Genomic DNA, 23,435 nt, shown 5'->3' with positions numbered 1-23,435 from the left:
GGATTACTTTTGTTCCTAATATACTTAAAAGACTCCTTGTTGGCCTTACCACTGCTGACCGTAAATTTCTCCTTGTATCCCTTTGCTTCCCTTACCAGTTTTCTACAATTCCTTCTGATTTAAAGCTTCTGATTTATATTTATTTATACTATCAACTTCCCCTGTCTTCCATTTTTATATATTATTTTTATAGCTGCCTTCCTACACCCCATTTCTCGGCTGGTACATCCCAACCCCTTTGCACCCCCAACTTTGTCAATACAACCCTAACCTTCCTATTGTCCTAACAGTCCAATACAATACAATCCTAACCTTCCCAGCACTGCCAATGCACCCTAATCCCCCTGAAACCCTAGCTCTGCCAGTGGACCCCGACCTTGCAGCCCAAAGCTGTGCCAATGCACCCCAACACATACATAAACCCTTCACACATCCACCAAATAACTTATGCTGTGAGTTCTTTGGGGCAAGGACTGTCTTTGTTATTACAGTGGCATGTTAGAGGGAATCGTGTGGGTAAGAGTGAAAGGGTTGTAAAAAGGGGTGAAGTGTTTGTACATTTCAGCAAGTGTGGACATAGCAGAATAAATGTTTGTATGTTAATCGGGCATATTGGGGCATGGGCAACCTTAACTGTGCATTTCCTGGTTTTCAGAATTTTGAGTTTTGCTCAACTCAGCATTCTGCAAGGGTATAATGTGCCACCAAGCAGCCGTGTTAGTCTGTATCTGTAAAAAGAAAAGGAGTACTTGTGGCACCTTTGTTAGTCTCTAAAGTGTCACAAGTACTCCTTTTCTTTTTTCACCAAGCAACCATAACTCTTTCTTAATGTAGATTTTTGCCACTGAATACTCAATTTACTGTTAGAAGGATGAATGAATTATAATGCCAGTTGTGACAGGATGGATCACAGAAACCCCCTTGGGACTGCCACCTGATGTGCTTTGACTACCTCTGAGTCTGTTTTCCCTGCCAGCTTAGGACTTCAGTGCCCTGCCTGGTTTGAGCCAGACACGTTTGCCTGCTACAAACCAGACCCAGGTCTGAATCATATCCCCCAACAGCTGCAGGCTTACCTGATAACAGCTTAAGAAGTATTCCTGTCTCTAACACTCAGATGCCTAGCTCCCAATGGGGTCCAAACCCCAAATAAACTGGTTTTACTCTGTATAAAGCTTATACAGGATAAACTCATAAATTGTTCGTCCTCTATAACGCTGAGAGAGAGAGATGCTCAGCTGTTTGCTCCCCCCCCCCCAGGTATTAATACATACTCTGGGTTAACTAATAAATAAAAAGTGATTTTATTAAATACAAAAAGTAGGATTTAAGTGGTTCCAAGTAATGACAGACAGAACAAAGTGAATTACCAAGGAAAATAAAATAAAACACCCAAGTCTAAACCTAATACAGTAAGAAAATGATTACAGATGAAATCTCACCCTCAGAGATGTTCCAGTAAGCTTCTATGACAGACTGGATGCCTTCCTAGTCTAGGCACAATCCTTTCCCCTGGTACAGCCTTTGTTTCAGCTCAGGTGGTAGCTAGGGGATTTCTCATGACTGCCGCCCGCTTTGTTCTGTTCCAACCCCTTATATATCTTTTGCATAAGGCAGGAATCCTTTGTCCCTTTTTGGGTTCTCACCCCTCCTTCTAAATGGAAAAGCACCAGGTTAAAGATGGATTCCAGTTCAGGTGACATGATCACATGTCACTGTAAGACTTCAAGCCCTCATTCCTTCCAGCCTGACTCACAGGAAGGCCTGCAAGCAAACAGAGCCATCCACAGTCAATTGTCCTAGTTGATGGGAGCCATCAGGATTCCAAACCACCATTAATAGCCCACACTTTGCATAACTACAGTAGGACCTCAGAGTTATATTTCATATTTCTAGTTTCAGATACAAGAGTGATACATTTATGCAAATAGGATGACCACACTCAGTAGATTATAAGATTTGTAATGATATCTTACAAGAGACCTTTTGCATGAAGCATATTCCAGTTACATTATATTCATACTCATTAGCATATTTTCATAAAATCATGTAGAGTGCAACGTCACACCAGTGACGCAAGGTGAGTGTGAAAGGTGCATAATTTTGTTTGTATCTGTGATGTGCTTTTTGTTTTAGAGGTGGGAGAGAGCTGTAAAATGCTATTTGATCAAGTAACTGAGATAAAAGAGCTGTAAAATAAAGTCTAGTGTATGATGGTTGAATTACATCAGTTTGTGGACTGTAAAAGATTTAATGTACATAATGTCTTTGCAGGTTGGGAAGGACTCGTTTGGCAATGATTATATTGAAAATTTCAAGAGAAATGGGATTTCTACAGGTAAAATTTCAGTTTTAAAAAAATAATTTGTTAATTTTTTAGATAACATTTGAAACTAGAGATGGAGGAGGTGGAAGGTTAGATTGGTTAGGTTGTCTAATTCGCACACCCATTCTGGTGCAGAATGGTTCTCTGCAGTGTGTTCGCCATTATTTTGTCCAGTCTGGTTTGAAATGGCCTGTGTTAAATCTTTAGGCCAACATTTTCAAGGGTGACCACTAATTTTGGATGCCCAATTTGAGGCACCCAGAGACTTACATTCAGAGGTTCTGGGAACATGCAACTCCATTTGAAGTCTATCAGAGTTGCAAATGCTTAGCATGACTGAAAAATGAGGTTCAGCTTGAGCACCCCAGTATTGAAGCATCCAAAATTAGTGTCCACTTTTGAAAATTTTGCCCTTAATTTTTAGCCTAAATGTTCAATGTTGATTTACAGCAGGAAATAGCAGGATCTAAATCATTGTCAGGGCATGAAAGACTTCAAAGACAGAGAAAATTCTAGTCTCGTAAAAGTCACTACAAAGACACTAGTCCCGCCTTAAAGTGTGGTCTGGTTCTACTCTGTAATGTGAATTTATACAAATGGAACCTTCTTACTTGGCATACGTGTGTGTCCCGAGTCATATCTATTCACGTCAGTGATGAAAGTAAATTGTTGTTGCCTTTTACTGCTGTTAGCCTTGCAAAGCCAACATGGCTAAGAGAGAGTGAGAAACTTGCATTGCTTTGCTGCTTTCTTCTTGTGTATCACCAATGGCCTGATGCAAAGCATCTTACAATCTATGGGAGTCTTTCCATTGATTTCGGTGGATGTTGGGTCAGGCCCCAACAGAACTACTGAGTAAGTCCCAATTGAAAGCAGTGGGGATGCGCAAGTGTCACTGAAGGCATAATTGGACAGGGAGGTTGCGCAGTTGTCTTCACCAGCCTTTAGCACTTCAGTTACTGATGATGATGTGTGAGAAGTGAACAATCCAGCTTGATTCTCACATCCCAGGCTAACTTTGCAGGGCTGGCAGTTAAGGAAAATATCTTTTTGCTTGTAAACGGAGTACATTCGATCCATATATTATAACGAAGTAATAACAGTCCAACCCTGCAGTGCTATTTTTACATATCTCAGAGTGCAGCCACATTTTTAAATGCACTTTTTTTGAGGAAGTCTCTAAATCCTAGTTTCCCTCTCTATCTCAGTTACAGGCAGGGCTGCTAGTACTGCCTTTGGTTAAGTTGCTTGACACTTCCCATCATAAGACCCAATTTTCAGTTACTAATAACTTTGTCATACTTTAACTGTTCAAGTTAAAATTTTCCATGCCAGGTATCAGCCTCAGGATAAATTTTTCTGGAAAATTTCAGCCCAGAATGGTCCAGTTGTTTCTGATAATGAGGCTAGGGCAAAGTACATTGCTTTGCCTATGTTAAAAAATTGTGGTGGTTTCATTTGGTTTGGTTTGGCCTTTTGCCATCCCTTGTGAATATCCAACCAAATTTGGCCAAGGACTAAGCCTTTGAGAAATTGCAGTACACACATTCACAGTAGAAACTTACTAAACCCTTGCAGCTATTGTCCCCAAAAGTTCCATCTGCATTGAGCATTGTCTACTCTAGTCCAGGGCTGTAAGGAGCTGAGCGGGACCATTCCTCAAATGTAGCTCTGAGTTGCTAACAACCATCATTTTGACTGAAATTTTCAAAAATAATAATAATCAGCCAGAGGCAATCACCTGGCATGGAAAATTTAATTCCAAACGGTTAATGTTTGGCAAAGTTTTAAATGTAACTGAAAACTGGGTTTTGTGGCAGAAAGTGTTGGGCAACCATAATAACAGGCCACTCTACCAGCTCAGCCTATAATAATTTAACGGAATGGATTAATCCAAAGAGGAAATGTACAACCTCCCGACATCTTCCATCTTCTTTAATGTAGGCTGCCGTTCCTTCTGAAATGTAAATCAACAGAGAATTAAGAGGGGGAAATATGCTGTATTATTTCAGTGCTTTAATTTTCTCCAGCCTAGACTCTGTTGTTTCACTGGATAAAAGAATGCTGTCATTGAAGAAGTGAGCTGTAGCTCACGAAAGCTTATGCTCAAATAAATTGGTTAGTCTCTAAGGTGCCACAAGTCCTCCTTTTCTTTTTGCGGATACAGACTAACACGGCTGCTACTCTGAAACCTGTCATTGAAGCAGAGACATAGCTACATTAAAGAACGTTGGACTCACATTTGCTTTTTTGTGGGTGTAAGTTAACACTTCTTTTGTTGTTGTTAAGCTTCTTTGGCATTGTTACACGTGAAATAGTTATTAGCATTTTTAAGTGTTGGAGGTTATGGGAGGTTAAACTGCATCACATACTGTTGTTGAAATAATACATATGGTAACTTCTCCCTTTCTTAGAATTTGTAGGTCAGACTGAGGATGCTGCTACTGGAACTGCTTCAATAATTGTTAACAGCGAAGGTAGATATTTCACGTTCTGAGTGGTCCCCTAGTAAGCAAAGGTTCTGCCTCTTTAAGCCGCAAAAGAAACTTTTCTCTGGCCCTTGTTAGTTGTGGGTTTTTCCCTCATTTACAGACAAATTCTGTCACCCTAACGCTTCCACACTTACTCATCCTACAGACTACTAGTGGAGCACAATGCCACTCATTGTGAGTGAGGGTGGGAGAATCTGACCCGTATCATATCTACCTACGAAGAGCCATAAATAGAATAGCCCACTGATTCATCTAATCCGACACTGGCCAGTACATGGTGCATCAGAGGAAGCGGGGGGGGGGGGGAGGATTTAAATATAAAAAACTTTCCCCTGTAATGTATCTAGCAGATTTACAATGGGAAAAGGAGATTCCTTCCTGACCCCAGCACACGATGAATTTATGCCAGGAATTATTAAATATGAATATCCTTATTATCTTAGTCTGCATAGCTACAGATATTTTGGTTCTCCGGTTATCCAATTGTCTTTAAAATCTTGCCATAATATTTGACTCAGAGTTTCTTCTGTAGTGCATATGCTCCAAAAGTGGCATTTGACCTACTTATTAATTGTCCTTTAGTTTAGCATGTACCTTTACTTTCATATTTTCGGATGGGGTAGAAAAGAGGGAATTGACCGTTTTTCATATTGTCTTTCATAGTGACTAATTTAACCTCTGCTGGGTTTTTTTTTTTTTCTTTTCAAACAAATTCCGCCTCATACTCGCTAGCCTGTGAACTCTTTGAAAAAAATTACTAAAGTCCAGATTGAACCTTGACTAAGCCCGGAATAAGGGTCAGGATGTGACAACTCCATCCCAGGAGCAGGCCTGGAAAGGGAATTGTGATTAGGGCAAGTTGAAAAGGTTAATCTGAGTAATGCTAGGTGCACATATTAATTGCATTAGTTAAAGCACATTAAACCCTAGTTTGGATACTCACATTCAGAAGTAGTGGCCTTAGTTCCTTTTAGTTCAATGAATTAAACTAGACATACCAGAGTCACAATTCCTTCCCTGATGTTTCTCCATGACCCTCCCCCTCCCCCATTCTGGAGGAGTAAGTTTGGGAAGTAAATTACTGAAGCTCTTGAGAGAGTGCAGCTTACACCCCTCTCGTACCTGGCCAGCTACTTTGGTCAGTGAGTGGAGGCAGAGGACAGAGCCATAGTATCGCCCACTCCAAGCCCCTCTCTGCCCACTTCCCATGGGAGGAATATCCAAGAAATATTGACTGCGCTCTACACTGGACCCAAGGTTCAGGTTGGCTGAGTAAGGGATGGAGTCTTACTTCCCCTTTTAGTCCTCTGCTAGGCAGAGTAAGAAAGAGCATGATCTAACCTTGAAACAGTAGTGAGTAACCTGTTGGGTTTTCAAGAACCCTGTGATCTGTTCTGAGGGATAACAAACAAAAACTTATGGATTAAAAATTTTTGAAGCACTAGGAAACAGAGCCATGACTATTGTCCACTGCTCTGAAGTTTACGGTGGATTTTCGTAGAAACTGATATTGGTACGAAAGTTCATTAGTAGTTTTGTGATGTGGGAGATGAACTGAACAATGCATTGTGGCACATAGTTTATTTCAGTCAAAAATGGAAAGTTCCTAAATTAAGTTACCAAATCTAAAACTGGCCTCAGATTTTACATAGATGCTGCTGTTAGAACACGGTCAGGACCGGGCTATAAAGCAAACAGATGTACGGAATGGTAGTGGTAATGGTTGTTACTTCTCCTTAAAACCATCTGGGGCCAAAATTGAGTTGATTACAGTAAAATAGCAGTACTTGTGTTCTGTGCTGTTACAAAAGAGACCATTTTATTTGCAGAAGCCTGGCAGATTTGACCTATCAAGGGTATGTTACACTACGAAATTAGTTCGAATTTATAGAAGTAGATTTTTATAGAAGTGATTTTATACAGTCGATTGTGTATGTCCCCACTAAGCGCATTAAATCAGCGGAGTGCGTCCACAGTACTGTGGCTAGTGTCGATTTTGGAGCACTGCACTGTGGGTAGCTATCCCACAGTTTCCGCAGTCTCCACTGCCCATAGGAATTCTGGGTTAAGCTGGGTTAAGCTGATGGGGCAAAAAACGTTGTCGCGGGTGGTTTTGGGTACATGTCGTCAGTCGCCCCTCCCTCCGTGAAAGCAACAGCAGACAATCGTTTCGCGTGCGGACACCATACTGCTTTCAGCAAACAGTGCAGTAGGCCTGCTAACCGTCGTCATTGAACTACCACTTCCGCTGCAACTCTGCTCTCCTCGATAGCGAATTTCTCCACGTTGGCTGTCATGGGCTCCCGCTTCCGCTGCAACTCTGCTCTCCTGAATCCACCTTCCAGGTCATCAGCCACCGCTTCCGCTGCATCTCTGCTCTCCTACAAACGCCATACCACAGCAAGCATGCAGCCCGCTCAGCTCAGCTCGCTGATGCCGCCGATGTTGTGTCCTGGTGCTGCTGGCAGCAGATGGTGCGATAGGCTTCCGCTGCCACTCTGCTCTCCTGCAGATGCCATACCACAGCAAGCATGGAGCCCACTCAGATCACCACAGAAGTTACGAGCATTGTAAACACCTTGCGCATTATCCTGCAGTACGTTCAGAACCAGAACCTGCAAAACCAGGCGAGGAGGTGACGGCAGCACGGTGAGGAGAGTGATGAGGACATGGACACAGACTTCTCTCAAGGCACGGGCCCCAGCAATTTGGCCATCCTGGAGGCAATGGGGCAGGCTCATGCCGTGGAACGCCGATTCTGGGCCCGGGAAACAAGCACAGACTGGTGGGACTGCATATTGTTGCAGGTCTGGGATGATTCCCAGTGGCTGAGAAACTTTCGCATGCGTAAGGCCACTTTTATGGAACTTTGTGACTTGCTTTCCCCTGCCCTGAAGCTCCAGAATACTAAGATGAGAGCAGCCCTCACAGTTCACAAGCGAGTGGTGATAGCCCTCTGGAAGCTTGCAACGCCAGACAGCTACCGGTCAGTCGGGAATCAATTCGGAGTGGGCAAATCTACTGTGGGGGCTGCTGTGATCCAAGTAGCCAACGCAATCACTGAGCTGCTGCTATCAAGGGTAGTGACTCTGGAAATGTGCAGGTCATAGTGGATGGCTTTGCTGCAATGGGGTTCCCTAACTGTGGGGGGGCGATAGACGGAACGCAGATCCCTATCTTGGGACCGGACCACCTTGGCAGCCAGTACATAAACCAAAAGGGGTGCGTTTCAACAGTGCTGCAAGCACTGGTGGATCACAAGGGACGTTCCAGATCAGAAAATAACTGTTGGGGATGATGAAATGACTATAGTTATCCTTGGGGACCCAGCCTACCCCTTAATGCCATGGCTCATGAAGCCGTACACAGGCAGCCTAGACAGTAGTCAGGAGCTGTTCAACTACAGGCTGAGCAAGTGCAGAATGGTGGTAGAATGTGCATTTGGAAGTTTAAAAGCGCGCTGGTGCAGTTTACTGACTCGGTTAGACCTCCGCGAAACCAATATTCCCATTGTTATTGCTGCTTGCTGTGTGCTCCAAAATATCTGTGAGAGTAAGGGGGAGACGTTTATGGCGGGGTGGGAGGTTGAGGCAAATCACCTGGCCACTGATTACGTGCAGCCAGACACCAGGGCGGTTAGAAGAGCACAGGAGGGCGCGGTGCGAATCAGAGAAGCTTTGAAAACCAGTTTCATGACTGGCCAGGTGTGAAAGTTCTGTTTGTTTCTCCTTGATGAAAACCCTCTGCCCCTTGGTTCACTCTACTTCCCTGAAAGCCAACCGCCCTCCCCCCTTCGATCACTGCTTGCAGAGGCAATAAAGTCATTGTTGTTTCAAATTCATGTATTCATTATTAATTTGTCACACAAATAGGGGGATAACTGCCAACGTAGCCCACGACTGGTGAGGGAGGAGGGAAGCACTGGGTGGGGTGGGGAGGAGGGGAAGAGGGAAGGACAAGGCCACACTGCACTTTAAAGCTTATGGAATGCCAGCCTTCTGTTGCTTGGGCAGTCCTTTGGGGTGGAGTGGTTGGGTGCCCGGAGGGCGTCCCCCCCCCTGCGTTCTTAGGCATCTGGATAAGGAGGCTATGGAACTTAGGGAGGAGGGCGGGTGGTCACACAGTGGCTGCAGTGGCGGTCTGTGCTCATGCTGCCTTTCCTGCAGCTCAACCATACACTGGAACATATCAGTTTGATCCTCTAATAGCCTCAGCATTGCCTTCTTTCATCATGCTGCTGACACCTACCATCTTGCTCCTGCCATCTCTCCTCACATTCATTTTCTGCTTTCCTGGACTCTGACATTGTCTGCCTCCATGCATTCTGCTGAGCTCTTTCAGTGCGGCAGGACTGCATGAGCTCAGAGAACATTTCATCACAAGTGCGTTTTTTTTCGCCTTCTTATCTGCGTTCGCCTCTGGGACGGACATGATAGGGGGAGCATTGAAACATCTGCAGCTGCGGGAGGAAAAAAGGGAGAGTTGTATTTAAAAAGAGACATTTTAGAGAACAATGGGTAGACTCTTTCACGGTGAATGGTTTCAAACATCAGCGCCCTCCTTTCCCATACCAAGCACTCATTGGTTTGGCCATTTAAAAGGAGGGGCTGCGGTTTTCGGGTTAATGTGCAGCACAAACCCAGCTAAACCACCCCCACCACCCAATTCTCTGGGATGATCGCTTCACCCCTCCTCCCACCGCATGACTGGTATCAGGGAAGATCCCTGCCAGACAAACGCGAACAGCTCAGCGTGAACGGGCCCCTACCCCACTGCGTGGCTAAAAGCAGGGATGATTTCTTTTCAGCCACAGGCAAACAACCCAGCAGGAATGGCCACCTCTGAATGTCCCCTTAATAAAATTCCCCTATTTCACCCAGGTGACCATGAATGATATCACTCTCCTGAGGATAACACAGAGAGATAAAGAACGGATTTTGCTTGAATGCCAGCAAACACCAGGACCATACGCTGCCATGCTTTGTTATGCCATGATTCCAGACTACATGCTACTGGCCTGGCATGGTGTAAAGTGTCCTACCATGGAGGACGGAATAAGGCTGCCCTCCCCAGAAACCTTTTGCAAAGGCTTTGGGAGTACATCCAGGAGAGCTCCTTTGAGATGTCCCTGGAGGATTTCCACTCCATCCCCAGACTTTTCCAGTAGCTGTACTGGCCGCGAATGCATCCCAAGTCTTCAGGGAAAATTAATCATAAAACACACTTGCTTTTAAACCATGTATTATATTTACAAAGATACATTCACCAGAGATGCCTTCTCTGCCTTCAAGGTTCAGGAGCCCGCCTTGGGAGGGTTGGGAAGGTATTGGCACCAGGGTGATAAACAGTTCCTGGCTGTCGGGGAGAACGGTTTCATCCTCCGCCTCATCATCATCTTCCTCGTCCCCAAAATCCTCATCCCTGTTGTGTGAGAGTGCCCCCTTGCAGGAGTCCACGTACGGGGTGGGGTAGTGGTAGGGCCACAACCTAGAACTGCATGCAGCTCATCATAAAAGCGGCATGTCTGGGGTTCTGACCCGGAGCGGCTGTTTGCCTCTTTGGTTTTTTGGTAGCCTTGCCTGAGCTCCTTAAGTTTGACGCAGCACTGCTGCGGGTCCCTCTTATAGCCTCTGTTCTTCATGTCCTTGGAGATTTTTTCAAATATTTTGGCATTGTGTCTTTTGGAACAGAGTTCTGATAGCACGGATTCATCTCCCCATACAGCGATCAGATCCAGTACCTCCCATTTGGTCCATGCTTGAGCTCTTTTGAGATTCTGGAACTGCATGGTCACTTCTGCTGATGAGCTCTGCATGGGGTCATGCCACGCTGGCCAAACAGGAAATGAAATTCAGAAGTTCCTGGTGCTTTTCCTGTGTACCTGGCTAGTGCATCTGAGTTGAAAGTGCTGTCCAGAGCAGTCACAATGGAGTACTCTGGGGTAGCTCCTGAATGCCAATACCATCAAATTGCGTCCACACTACCACAAATTCGAGCCAGCAATGTCGATTTCAGCACTAATTCCCTTGTCGGGGAGGAGTACAGAAATCGGGGAAGAGCCCTTTAAGTCAACAAAAATCGCTTTGTCGTGTGGACGGGTGCAGGGTCAAATCGATCTAATGCTGCTAAATTCGACCTAAACTCATAGGTAGATCAGGGTTAAGAGTTTGTCTACACATGCAAGTTGTATTGCTATAGCAATGCTAGTATAGTTTAAGCAGTACAACCCACCCATGTGGATACAGTTATGTCAGTATAAAAGAGCTTATATCAGTCTGTCTTATTCCTCTAAGGGAAGAGTTAAAGTTTTTGCAGAGTCTGCATTATTCTGTTAAGATCATTCAGGACAAAGAAGAGACACAAATGCTAAATTTCTTAAAGGACTCTACTATAATTAATTTTAACTCATAAGCTAGTTACCAGAGTCACTTGTAAATTCTCAGAAAATTAATTCTGTAGGCAGAGTAAGTGCTGTACGTTTAGGGAGAAGGCACAGTATTTTTCATACAAAACAAAGAGGTTGAGTCTCTGCTTTAAGAGCAAAATGGAACTCGATGTATGGAGTCACGATCAACATTTCCATTATGTGGTCCTGTGAAATCCACAATTCAGATGCATTTTAAAGTTTAGCTTTTGTGGCAGCCTTTGCAATCTGTGTTTTCTGGAAATGTTCACTGCTTCCAGATAGGTGCTTACTAAACATAAACTCCAGCTTCACAAGTGGGCTTGTCAACAAGACCTTGCAGATGGTGGCATTCCCCTCTCCCCTCAAAGCAAAGAACTGTAACATGCCCCCAGCAGTTTTTCTAAACACTTCCCCTTTTCAGATGTGTAGTCCCACTTTCCACTCCCACTTACTGCTGCATCCCTTTTTCACCTCCTTTACCCCACTGCTTTTACCATTCCTACAGCACCCTGTCCCCAAAAATGTATTACTGGTTTATAGGAACTCTGTAAAATTATTATGCATATTGTTTCTGTTTTGTTTTATATAAATAAAGAAGCAGTTACAGGGCAATCTCTATATAGGAAAGAAACTTCCTCAGTGGGTAGGTTATTCCATATTATCCCCGTCAGTTTTGGCACATTCCTCTTCCTGTGATATATCTGGCAGTGGCCATCGCTAGAGACAATACCGGACTAGGTGAACCACTACTCTGATCCAGTCTGGCAATTCCTTCATGCATAGAAAAAGCCCAGAGAAGGAACAGCAAGGACTGTGGCAGGCAATAATCAAGGTGCATTAGCAAAACAAAGTGAGGGCACAGGACTGGAATAACAGGACTGTTGCAGGGTAGACGTGAGGTGCACTGGCAGAACAGTGTGTGGAAAAGCAAGCACAGTGCCTGCCTAAATTAACGTTGCCTATAGGTATTGCTATTATTCAGTCATTTCATGAACACTGAATTCTCACACTTTTTATAAAGCGTGGGCACACTTCAATAGCAAAGCACTACATGTACATGTACCCACAGAAAGCTTTTCAAAATATACATTTAGAAGTGACTAGCAAAACAAGGCAAAAAACGTGCAGAACATGAATGTCAATGTGACTGAAATATCCTTTGCATAAAGTAAAACACATGTTGTGGTCCTGCGGGCTAATAGGAAACTGGTACCTGTAAGTAGCATCTTATTTTAATATACTGGCAAATGGGGCTTATTAATGTGTTCATCAAGTGACTGTAGAGAAATTACATCACCATGGACACACCCAAAACTTGTCCTTATGCTCCTGAACTGTGTGGTTTGTCAAGCAACTATTTCTCATAATAATCTTTCGTAGTTACAGACATTATCATTTTTGCCTATGAAATACTGTGCAGGAGCTCTGCAGCCCTTATTGCAGTTGTACTGATAGGTTGAGAGACTGCTAAGATGTAGTAGAGTCTGTTGGCCACAGTGCAGACTACGGGAGCGTGAATTGCAGCTCATGGTAAAGTGTTGTGCTGTAACTGCCGGGCATAGACCCTGCTAATGTGAACTAAAAGGTACCTAGTTTACATTAAGGTGGTCCCATTAGTCCCTTTTAGTTCACACTATCAGGGCCTACATAGGGCAGTTACAGGGCAATACTTTAGTGCATAGTTCAATTCATACCCCCATAGTCTGCACTGCGGGGCCGTGTAGACAAGCCCTTAAACGCCACTGATGGCTTGAGGGCTCTTTCACATGTATTTGGCCCCTGTTGTATTTGGCAGTGTGTTCTGAGCCCTGGTCTACATCACAAAATTACTTTGGTATAACTACGTCACTCAGGGGTGTGAATAATCCACACCCCTGAACAATGTAGTTATACCTACCTAAGCTGCACTGTAGACAGACTATGTTGGTGGGAGAACCTCTCCCGCCGAAATAGCCATTGCCTCTTGCAGAGGTGGATTAGCTAAACCGATGGGAGAAGCTCTCTACCATCAGTTTAGAGCAGGGGTGGGCAAACTTTTTGGCCTGAGGGCCACATCGGGGTTGCAAAACTATATGGAGGGCTGGGTAGGGAAGGCTGTACCCCCGTCCCTATCTGCCCCCTCCCACTTCCCGCCCCCTGACTGCCCCACCTCAAAATCCCTGACCCATCCAACCTCCCCAACTCCTTGTCCCCTGACCGCCGCCTCCTGTGACCCCCGCCCCTAACTGCCCCACGAGGACCCCACCCCCTATCGAACCCTCCTTGTCCCCTGACTGCCCCGACCCCATCCCACCCCCGTCCCCTGAGAGGCCCCCTGGGACTCCCATGCCTATCCAAGCCTCCCTGTTCACCATCCCCTGACCGCCCACCCCAAAACCTCTGCCCCATCCAACCGCCCCCTGTCTCCTGACTGCTCACCCCAGAACCCCTAACCCATCCAACCCCCCTGCTCCCTGACTGCCCCCCCAAAAACCCCTGACCCCTCCAACCACTCCCTGTCCCCTGTGCTGCCCAGCAAGAGCGGCAGGCCAGAGCGCTGGCGGCATGGTGCGCGGAGGCTGCAGGGGAGGGGGGACAGCAGGGAAGGGGCCGGGGGCTAGCCTCCCTGGCCAGGAGTTCAGGGGCCAGGCAGGATGGTCCCGCGGGCTGTAGTTTGCCCACCTCTGGTTTAGAGCATCTCCATTAAAGAGTTATAGTGGCGCAGCTGCATCGGTGCAGTTGCGCTGATGCAGCATTTTAAGTGTAGACATGCCTTGAATATTCCTGTCATAAGGCATTTGTAGAATGTATTTTAAAATAACACTTTAAATTCATTTGGCGGTTTTCAGGGTTTGCCTACATAGGGATACTCAGAAAAATTAATCTGTATTAACTGAAGATGTAAATTTAAATTGGATTAAACTGCATTAAGCCCCAGTTTGGATTTTCTTACTCAGAACTGAAGTGGTCTTAATTCAGTTTAATTTAATTCACTTCCAAAGTGAATTTAAACCAGTGGTTCTCAACCAGGGGTACACGTACCCTGTGGCTATGCAGTGGTCTTCCAGGGAGTACATAAACTAATCTAGATATTTGTCTAATTTTACAACAGGATTACATAAAAAGCACCAGCCAAGTCAGTACAAACTAAAATTTCATACAGATACAGTGACTTATTTATACTGCTCTATATACTGAAATGTAAACACAATATTTATATTCCAGTTGATTTGTTTTATAATTATATGGTAAAAATGAGAAAGTAAGCAATTTTTCAGTAATAGTGCACTGTGACGCTTTTATATTTTTATGTCTGATTTTGTAAGCAAATTGTGAGGTGAAACTTGCGGGGGTAAGCAAGACAAATCAGACTCCATAAAGGAGTACAGTAGTCTAGAAAGGTTGAGAGCCACTGGTTTAAACAATCCATTAAAAAAGTTAATTAATCTTTTTGTACTTTTCATTGTCTGTTTTCTTTATGAAAATCAATTTTAAAAACCTCATCACAAAAAATAGATAATTCAGATTAACCTTCCTGAGTGTCTCCATGTAGCCCACAGCCTACTGCTAGTGGCCACCGTCTTTCTGACAAGTGAAGCTGGCAGGGTTAGAAGCACAGTTGAAAGCAGTATCTATGTACTCAGCATTCATACTGGTTTAAGTATCAGAAGGACTTTTTAAATAAGTACTAAATCCCCATCTGGTGTAAATTTGTGTAGCTCCATCTCTTCAGTGGAACTATGCTAGTTTACACTAGTTGAGAATGTACCCCTTGCTATTTTAAATGAAATGTCTAAAACCCTAATGAGCAAACCCATACTCACATGAGTAGCCCTTAGTCATTTAATTGAAATCAAGATCTACTAATGTAAGTAAGGGAATTGTAAGATAAACATTGCACAGAAATTATCTTTTCCTGACTGTTAGTATCCATTGCTATTTAATACTGTTTTATTGTCTCTGGTGCTGGGTTCCCACCTGCTTGGTGTCACCAATGTCCTTGTTTAAGCAAATTGGTTGCCATAGTAGTAGACTCAGAAATGCTAACTTTGAATATTTTGAGCCAGATTCTGCTCTCATTTCTACTGATATAAATTTGAAGTGACTTCATTGTCTTCAGTGGTGTTACTCCAGACAAAATCAGAGTAGCTAAAAGCAGAATGTGATCCATTATTTCTCTAAATGTTGGATTGAGCCAATACTGGCTGGTACGATGTAGTAATATTGTATTTCTCTGGCAGGACTATTGGTCTAAAGCAAAATGTAAGTCTCTAGCCCTTTACAGTTGCAAAATAAAACCTTTCTGTCTGTGACCCAGTGCAGCACTTTCTACCTTGAATCTGCAAAAACAGGTTGAAACAAACAGCTACAATTATCTTAATATGCCATTAACTTTAAAATTAACTATTTTGCTGCTCATTATTTCAGCAGGACCATGCAGGTACTCCAGTGAGTAGAATTTGGGATTGTAGGATAGCACACAGTTGAGGTGGACGGCCACCACAATTTTATTCCATCTGACCCCTACAATTCACCATTTTTAGCTTCTCACCATGTAAACTTTCAGAAGGTATGTTGGGCAAAATAGATGCTGTTTGCCTTTGAATATTCCTATAGCAAAATCCAGATGCTTTTGATTGTCATCTATTTGTTGGAGAGGTTTCCTGCAACCAAGATGCCCAGCTTTATCTGTTGAAAAACAGGGTGTCAGCCAAAATGCTGAGGTTTTGCTATTCAAATGCAACTCTTTTAAACCAAGCCATTGACAGTGGGGTTGCTTTGGAAAGCTTGGGATCATTGTTCCATTTCCTGCTTTCCCTTCAGAATGTCAGCATGGAGACATGCTTTGCAGGTTGCTTACACAAGGGACTATGAAGTCTCTTTCAAGAAAAAAAATGCATTTTTAAAAGCTAGCCGTTTATTCACCAAGTAACTCAATCCATTACAGAATCGGTGGCCTTTAGTGATTGGCAGCCCTAAAGGAATCTTCAGCAGAGGCAGGTGGTAGGAGCTGTAGATTCAGAAGCAACTGGTTTATTGAATTTAATACTTAGTGATTAATAATACATTTTAATTAGCAGGCATCCATGCCTGAAGGTCTCTCAGTATCTTAACAGAATAACTAAAAACAGAACTGCAATCAAATAAAGGCAATATGCTTGTTTTTTTTAAAAAAAAACACAATAGCAAGTGCCTACGGTAATGAACCTCCCCATCCAGTCATATACATTAAACAAACAACCAGAATGAAAAGGACACCAGAAAGGATTTGAACTGTTGCCCTAGTTGTGCTTTACAACATATCCATTGGAAGAGCATTCCATCTGCGAGCCCTCAAAGGGACAGGCTGCCCATCTTTACTCCCTCCTGATATGCTGTAAAGAGTTCTTATGAGTCAAATATTAACTATCTGTCTTAAAACTCATGCCATTGGTGCTAGGGCCTCTTTCAGGTTCTCACAATGCTTCAGAACACTGACAATGTGGAGTGTCCCTGATAACTGGAGCAGGGCTACCTCTCTCTTCTTGAAATTCACAGGATGCTCATAATTTTCAGAGATTTGATCCAATATCCAGTGATCCTAAGAAGGGGGGACAGTTAAAATTCTGAATGCATTTTGAGCATCGTAACTCACTATATCAGTGTGATTACTTCTGCTACGGTAACATCACAGGAAGGCACAAATGTCTTTAGGGGACACTCAAGACCCCGATATCTCCAATTTGGTACAGTTTAGTGGTTCTTTTTAGTGCAAACAGAACATGAAAATTAAACTTGGAAAAAATCTGTCCATGTTAAATCCTCAAAAAATGCCTATACTCCATTGTGTTTGCGGTACAGTATAACCTCTTTTATGCACTGGTCTTGGTGGGCTGTCACTGAAATCTTTGGATGATTAAGTGCACCAGCATGCAGCTTTCCAAGTTTTTTTGGAAAGCACTTTGAAATCCTCATGTGAAAGGCACTGGAAAAGGGCAAAGAGTTGTTTTATTTACCTTTATTTATTGTAGTGAAGTGAAGTATATAGTTTAAAACATGGAATCTTCTCTCTAGGACAGAATGTTATTGTCATAGTCGCAGGAGCCAATTTGCTTTTGGATTCTGAAGACCTGAAGAGGGCTGCTAATGCCATTTGCAAGGCCAAAGTGATCATCTGCCAGCTAGAAATAACACCTGCTATTTCTCTGGAAGCCCTAAAAATGGCACACTCCAATGGAGGTAATTTACCTTAAGCATTCATCCATTAGGTTAATGCTTTTACATCTTCGTCTTGGTCTCTGCAAAAGCTTTCTTCATGGTTTCTGCAAACCATTTTAATTTCTGTCACACCAGCCTGTAGTACAGATGAAACAGTGACCACAACTTCATGCCACTCTAATAAAACCTAAATTAAAATTTAAAATATCTCAATGCATATCATGGCAGACAAACATCCGCATAATCTCATTTTGTGTAAACCTCCCTTATCTAGCCTCCTTGTGTGATGCTGTCTTTGCCTGTATTGTGTAATGTCTTGTCATATCTAACCAAGATTGTAATAAACTTGAGGCAGGGAGTAGGACTATGGACCTGATTCTGATCTCACATCAGTACAAAATAGGAGTAGTTCAGTTAAAGTAAATGGAGCTACGTTTATATAAAATGTATGTAATAAATTCAGAATTAGGCTTATGTCTCTCTCCTTCCAGTACAGCACCATTCATACCTGTGGTGCTATATACGACTATTAAAAATAATAAAATTCCATAAAGTCTCTGATAATTTACTGATTTAGCAACAATTCCATGTGTATTCAGTGTATTTGGCATGTTGCCATAGAATGGATAATGTCACAGGCAGGAATTTACATCTAATCGTTACTGTGCCTTTCAGTGCAGATTATTTTGTGACAGTGGATTTGTATACTGAAGAAGCACATGGATGAAAGATGTTATTCTTTTCCTAGAGAATGGAGTTTCAGTATTGGTGTGATGTTTTGTTTGTTTGTAGCACTTTCAACTACACTAGCTTATCCACCACAGCAATTTAAACAATACTGAGTGAAAGGTTAAGCGATTTTTGTTCTCATTTTACCCACTGGGAAACTGAGCCTGAAAGGTTACAGTAAATGACTTGGCTAAAGTCACACAGCAGTTCAGTGACAGAGTTGTAATTAGAATTCAGGATTTCCTTGCTCCTAGCCCCAGCTTCTTGCTACCAAATCATGATACCTTCAGTTTAGAACAGAGGTTCTCAGACTGTGGATCAGGACCACAAAGTGGGTCGCGAGCCCTTTTTAACAGGGTTGCCCGAGCTGGTGTTAGACTTGCTGGGGCTCGGAGTGGAAGCTGAAGCCCAAGCCCTGCCACCTGGGGCCAAAGCTGAAGCCTGAGGGCTTCAGCTCTGGGTGGCAGGGCTCAGGTTACAGGCCCCCTGCATGGGGCTGAAGCCCTTTGGCTTTGGCCCCCCTGCCCAGGGGGAGGGGTTTGGGTTTTGCCTTTGGGCCCCCCCGCAGGGCAGGAGGGCTCCAGCTTCGGTCCCCCCTCCCAGGATTGTGTAGTAATTTTTGTTGTCAGAAGGAGATCACAGTGCAATGAAGTTTGAGAACCCCTGGTTTAGAAAGATTTGAGGACCTGATTATCCACTGCCTTTTACCTCCTGAGGTCATCTATACCAGTGCAAAGTTGGTTTAAAATGTTATCATAGGTGTAAGTGAGGAGAGAAATCAGATTTAGTGGCATTTTAAACACATTTTGCATATACTTTGCACTGCTTAAACAACTGTGTAAAGTGCAAGATGGGAGAATCTGGCCCTAAAACTTAAATTGTTATAAGTGTTTATGGATATCATTAATAGGATTGTGCACATTGGAACAAAAATCCACATAATAGTATCATGAATTCAAAATTATTTTGATACAAATATGAATTACATGAGTTTGTTTGTGATTCCTTTCCACCTCTACATTTGGTTTATCAATCAGAAAACTTTTGTGAGACCCAAGTGCTTTCCAAATTGCAGTTTAACATCTGTTTTGGTAGTCCAACACAGTCCCCTACGGTTTCTTAACTTGGATCCATCTCCACCATGGAAGCCTATCTTCTCAGCCCATTTTGGCTGCTGCTCTGAGACAACTGTCAAACAACTCCCTATAAGCCACTAGGGCAGGCGTAGGACATTCTCCCAACAGAAAAACCTCATGTTGTGTGACTGCAAAATATCTTCAAAGGGGCCCTCTGAAATACCTTATTCTCAAAATTTAACCTATCTTAAAAATGTGAAATCTAATGGGGAATGTTTTTCTGGTTTCTAAATCAATATATTTGGGAAATTAAATAGTGGCTGCTAATTACACATTACCTTCTCGGTGTTGTAGAGCCAGCTAGAAAACTGAGTACAAGTTAACTGCCAAACACCATTCCCAGTAATGTGCTGACATCATGGATGACAAGTTAAGAAGCCAGAGCCATGCTGCTTGATCTCCATTAAAAAACAAAACAAAACAAAAGCTCATAGAGTAGAAAAAAATCTATTTTACCAAATACAAAAGGACAAAACTAGCATGGGAAGAAGTTTTCTCTGAGACCTTGAATTTAAGCCTTGACAGTTTTATAATTGTAATTATTTATAATGTTTCTGTCAAACAGGTTCCTTTGCTTTGAAATAAATATATGCAGACCAGAACCAACACGCATAATTTCATCAATTATACAGCAGCAGCTTTTTAGCATGCCAGTCACCAGCTGTATTGTCATGACAGGATAGGCATGGGGCAATCTGAACAGGCAGTCCCCAAAATTTATCCTCTTAAATATTTTAACAATGGTAAATGCGGGGGTGGGGGAATGTTTCTTTTAGGCTAATGTAAACTTTAGCTTTTTTCCATTTTTTTCTGCAGATAAATTTTATTTTTCAGATAATTCTGTTATCCTTTGAAGACCTCAGTTATTTAGGGAATACCTGGAATACATGAGAGAAGGGGATTTTTTTAAGGCCTTTACTGACTGCACTTTATCCAAACGGTCAAAGTAATTTAGTGTAGTGGTTAAAACAGTGGACTTGAAGTCAGAACTCCTGGGTTGTGGTGTCAACTCTGCCACTGACTCAGTGTGTGATCCTGATCAAATCATTTTACTTCTCTGTACCTCCTTAAGCTAAGAGATGAGTCTCTGACAAAGGAGAAATGGAGTGTTTCACTATTAAATGGAAGTGTGAAAAAACAACACGTTGAATGGGCCAGCAAAGACTATGCCTATGTCTACTTTGCACTCTCATCAGTAAAACTTTTGTCTGTCAGGGATGTGAAAAACACACACACCAAGACTGACAAAAGTTTTACCAACGAAAAGCACCAATGCGGACAGCCCTTTGTCACTCTCCTGCCAACAAAACTACCGCCCCTCATTGCAGGTGGGTTGGGTTTTTTTTGTTTGTTTTTTTTTTTGTCAGCAGGAGAGCTCTGTCCTGCCGATAAATAGCGGCTACACTGTGTACCTTACAGCGGCACGGCTGTAGCGGTGCCGCTGTAAAGTACGCAATGTAGACATAGCCTTAGCAACATTAGGCAGTACAATGTGTCAGCTAGAGACAGGAGCAGCCTTAGGACTGATACTGTTCTGAGCCTTCAATCTGGAATAGTTGTGCCGTCAAACCTTTGCTAATATGTGGGCCAACTCTGCCATGGATAATATGCTGCACATCGGCAAATGCTCTGTACAGTTAAATCTAAGTAAATGTTTTGCTTTATAACACTGTGGAATCTTAAACCCATCCTGACTGTCAGTTGTTTCCCATGGTTTAGCCTGCAGCACCCTCATGTATAATGCAATACTATATGTTAGGAAGGACACTAGACTATTTTTGTTTAACACATGCACATCCAGATGCCTCAAATCTCTGTTTTGAATTTGGTGCTTTTTTGTTTTTGTTTTTTAATTAAAAGGAATAAGAAAAAGGGGGTGAGGATGGATGGAGACCTAGGAGCCCTATTTTTCCATTCAGTGAATCTCATTTGTATTGGTTTTGCAGGGTACAGATGGAAAAGATTGGTTTTCCCAATGTCTCTGGTTGTTAAAGATTCCATGACAGTTTGTACAAGAGCAAGGGTGCCTCTGATCTATCCTAGTTAGACTCCGTCTTGAGGAACTATATTAAGTGTGCATAAATTCCCCTGAAAGTTTGATCTGAATACTGTATTCTTCCTTTTAACTGCTGTCTAATGTTGCTGTGTGCTGTTAAACTGCTACCATGTCCCTTCCCAGAGGTGGCTCCATTTCAGTGGGGAGTGCAGTTCTTCCTACGTTTGAAAAGTTTGTGAGGATCCCAAAGTGCCTTGGAGATGATGGACAATATGAAATGGAAGTTGTTAATATCAGGCCCATTAATGCTGTGTTGGAAGAGAATTGTGATGCAGTTCTCTATGGATGGAAATGTATCCAGCTGGGGGTTTGCAAGACTTTCCTTATAATTCCTGTTCCTGGTTGCTGCAGGCCAGAGCTGGGCAAGCACACTGGGACTGAGCGCACAGGGAGGTTGTGAAGATTGGGAGTGGTGGGAGAAAGATTAGGACAGGAAGTTCACAGGGTTGAGACTAGAAATGAGTGGACAAAGAGTCTAGGACTGGGATGAAAAGGCTGCGGAATGGAGACTAACTCCAGCTAGGTAAGGAGAACAAGACTGAAATGGGGCGGGCCGAGGATGGAGAAGAGACAGGACCGGGGATAAGGGGTTAAGCTTGCAGGGAATGGGCAGAAGAGTCTGTGCCCACTAGATGCACTCCCTCCAGAGCCTGCAATGGCACCCGAGATTCCTGAGTCTTACATTCCTCTGCTGTCAGCGAATATCTGTGAAACCCACTGGCAAAGTGTTCCATGCTCCTTTAGTGCTGGTCCACATAAAGGATAACAAACTATTACTGCTATTAGTTACTCTGTTAGCTCAAATGGCAGAGGTCTGTGCAGTGGATCTAGAAGTTCCAGTCCTGCTGATGATCTACGTGAGTATCTCAATATGATGCCAGATGATGGCATTTCAGTTTTCATTTTTCTTTTTAAAAAAATACTAGGAAATTACATACAAAACCAGTGTCGATAGAACATTATTAAGGTGGCAAAGACAAGTACTCAAAATTAAGAAAAACTATGAAAAAAATGTGATGTAATAATATAATTAGACTGTATCATAAATCAGATGCACAAGGGGGCTGAATTAAGGCTGCACAGGCAAGGCTACTTCTAGCATTTCCTAACTTCTGAGTGCTTGATTTTGCAACTTCAGTAACGTTCTTGTAATGTAGTTGTTTTGTCTGCAACAGCGTTTTCAAATGATAAGAAGATAGAGAGGAATTGTGAAGTTGAAAAGTGGTCACGGGCCTAAATTTTCAAATCTTGAGTGTCTAAAGTTCAGCTTCTACATTCATATTTATTCATATTACTGAAGTTTCTGATCACCTGAAGCTTCTGTTCAAATAAATGGGATTCATAAGTGCTGGCATGTCTGAAATTCAGGCTGTTATGCTCAGGTGCCTAAATATAGATTTAAGAGCCAGACTTGCAAGTTTGAAAACTTTTGTCACTGAATAGAAGTAAAATTTCTAATCTAAGAGGTTATGTTTCATATGGAAGAAGGGATGATCTTATAGCTAAGGAAAGATGTATTAACCAGGAGATTGGCAGAACAAGGAATCCATAGATTTATGTGTTACATTGGGTAGTCACTTACACTCTACTGATATGGCAAACCTATTCTAGTGTAGACGAGGCCTGAGGCTTTGTCTAGAGTAAGTTTAAAGGCAAGTTGTTAGGAGGTATTAGCTAACACACTTGGACAGGTTTTAACCAAGATATCATCTCCACCAGCTATACTAGTGTTGGAACATTAGCTAACACCTCCTAACACTTTAAAATAGTAGTCTAGACAAAGCCTTCGTCACTCTGTGTCCCAGTTTCCTCCTGTGTAAAATGAAGATTACAATGCTCACCTTCCTCCTAGGAAGTTCTGAGGCTAAATCAAAGTTAGTAAAGCTCATGTTAGTAAATATTCAGAGGGAAGACACTGCACAAATGAAATGATTTATGTTAGATATCTACATTTAGATTTTTTTTTTTTTTTTTGGTTAAAAAATCTTTTGAATACAGCTTGAATCTTGCCTAATGCTCTCCTCTCATTTTCCCCTAACAGCAGATGAATGAATGTCAGTTTGGAGGGTTTATATATTTTTCTGTAATACAATTAAGAAAATGGTTAAATACT

General features: G+C 42.7%; 1 protein-coding gene across 5 annotated transcripts in view; it reads left to right on the top strand.

The window, feature by feature from the left end:
* RBKS (ribokinase) overlaps positions 1-23,435 on the top strand; it is a 113,386-nt gene that overhangs the window by 48,584 nt on the left and 41,367 nt on the right. For 4 of the 5 annotated variants that reach the window (XM_073338606.1, XM_073338602.1, XM_073338605.1 and 1 more), the window contains 3 exons: positions 2,275-2,338; positions 4,741-4,803; positions 17,258-17,422. In XM_073338606.1, the coding sequence (XP_073194707.1) occupies positions 2,275-2,338; positions 4,741-4,803; positions 17,258-17,422 (292 nt within the window). The remainder of the gene's footprint in view (positions 1-2,274; positions 2,339-4,740; positions 4,804-17,257; positions 17,423-23,435) is intronic. The other variant, XM_073338604.1, reaches the window with a different exon arrangement.

Source organism: Lepidochelys kempii, chromosome 3, assembly GCF_965140265.1.
Source record: "Lepidochelys kempii isolate rLepKem1 chromosome 3, rLepKem1.hap2, whole genome shotgun sequence".
Lineage (NCBI taxonomy): Eukaryota > Metazoa > Chordata > Testudines > Cheloniidae > Lepidochelys > Lepidochelys kempii.
This window is presented reverse-complemented; position numbering and strand designations above follow the sequence as displayed.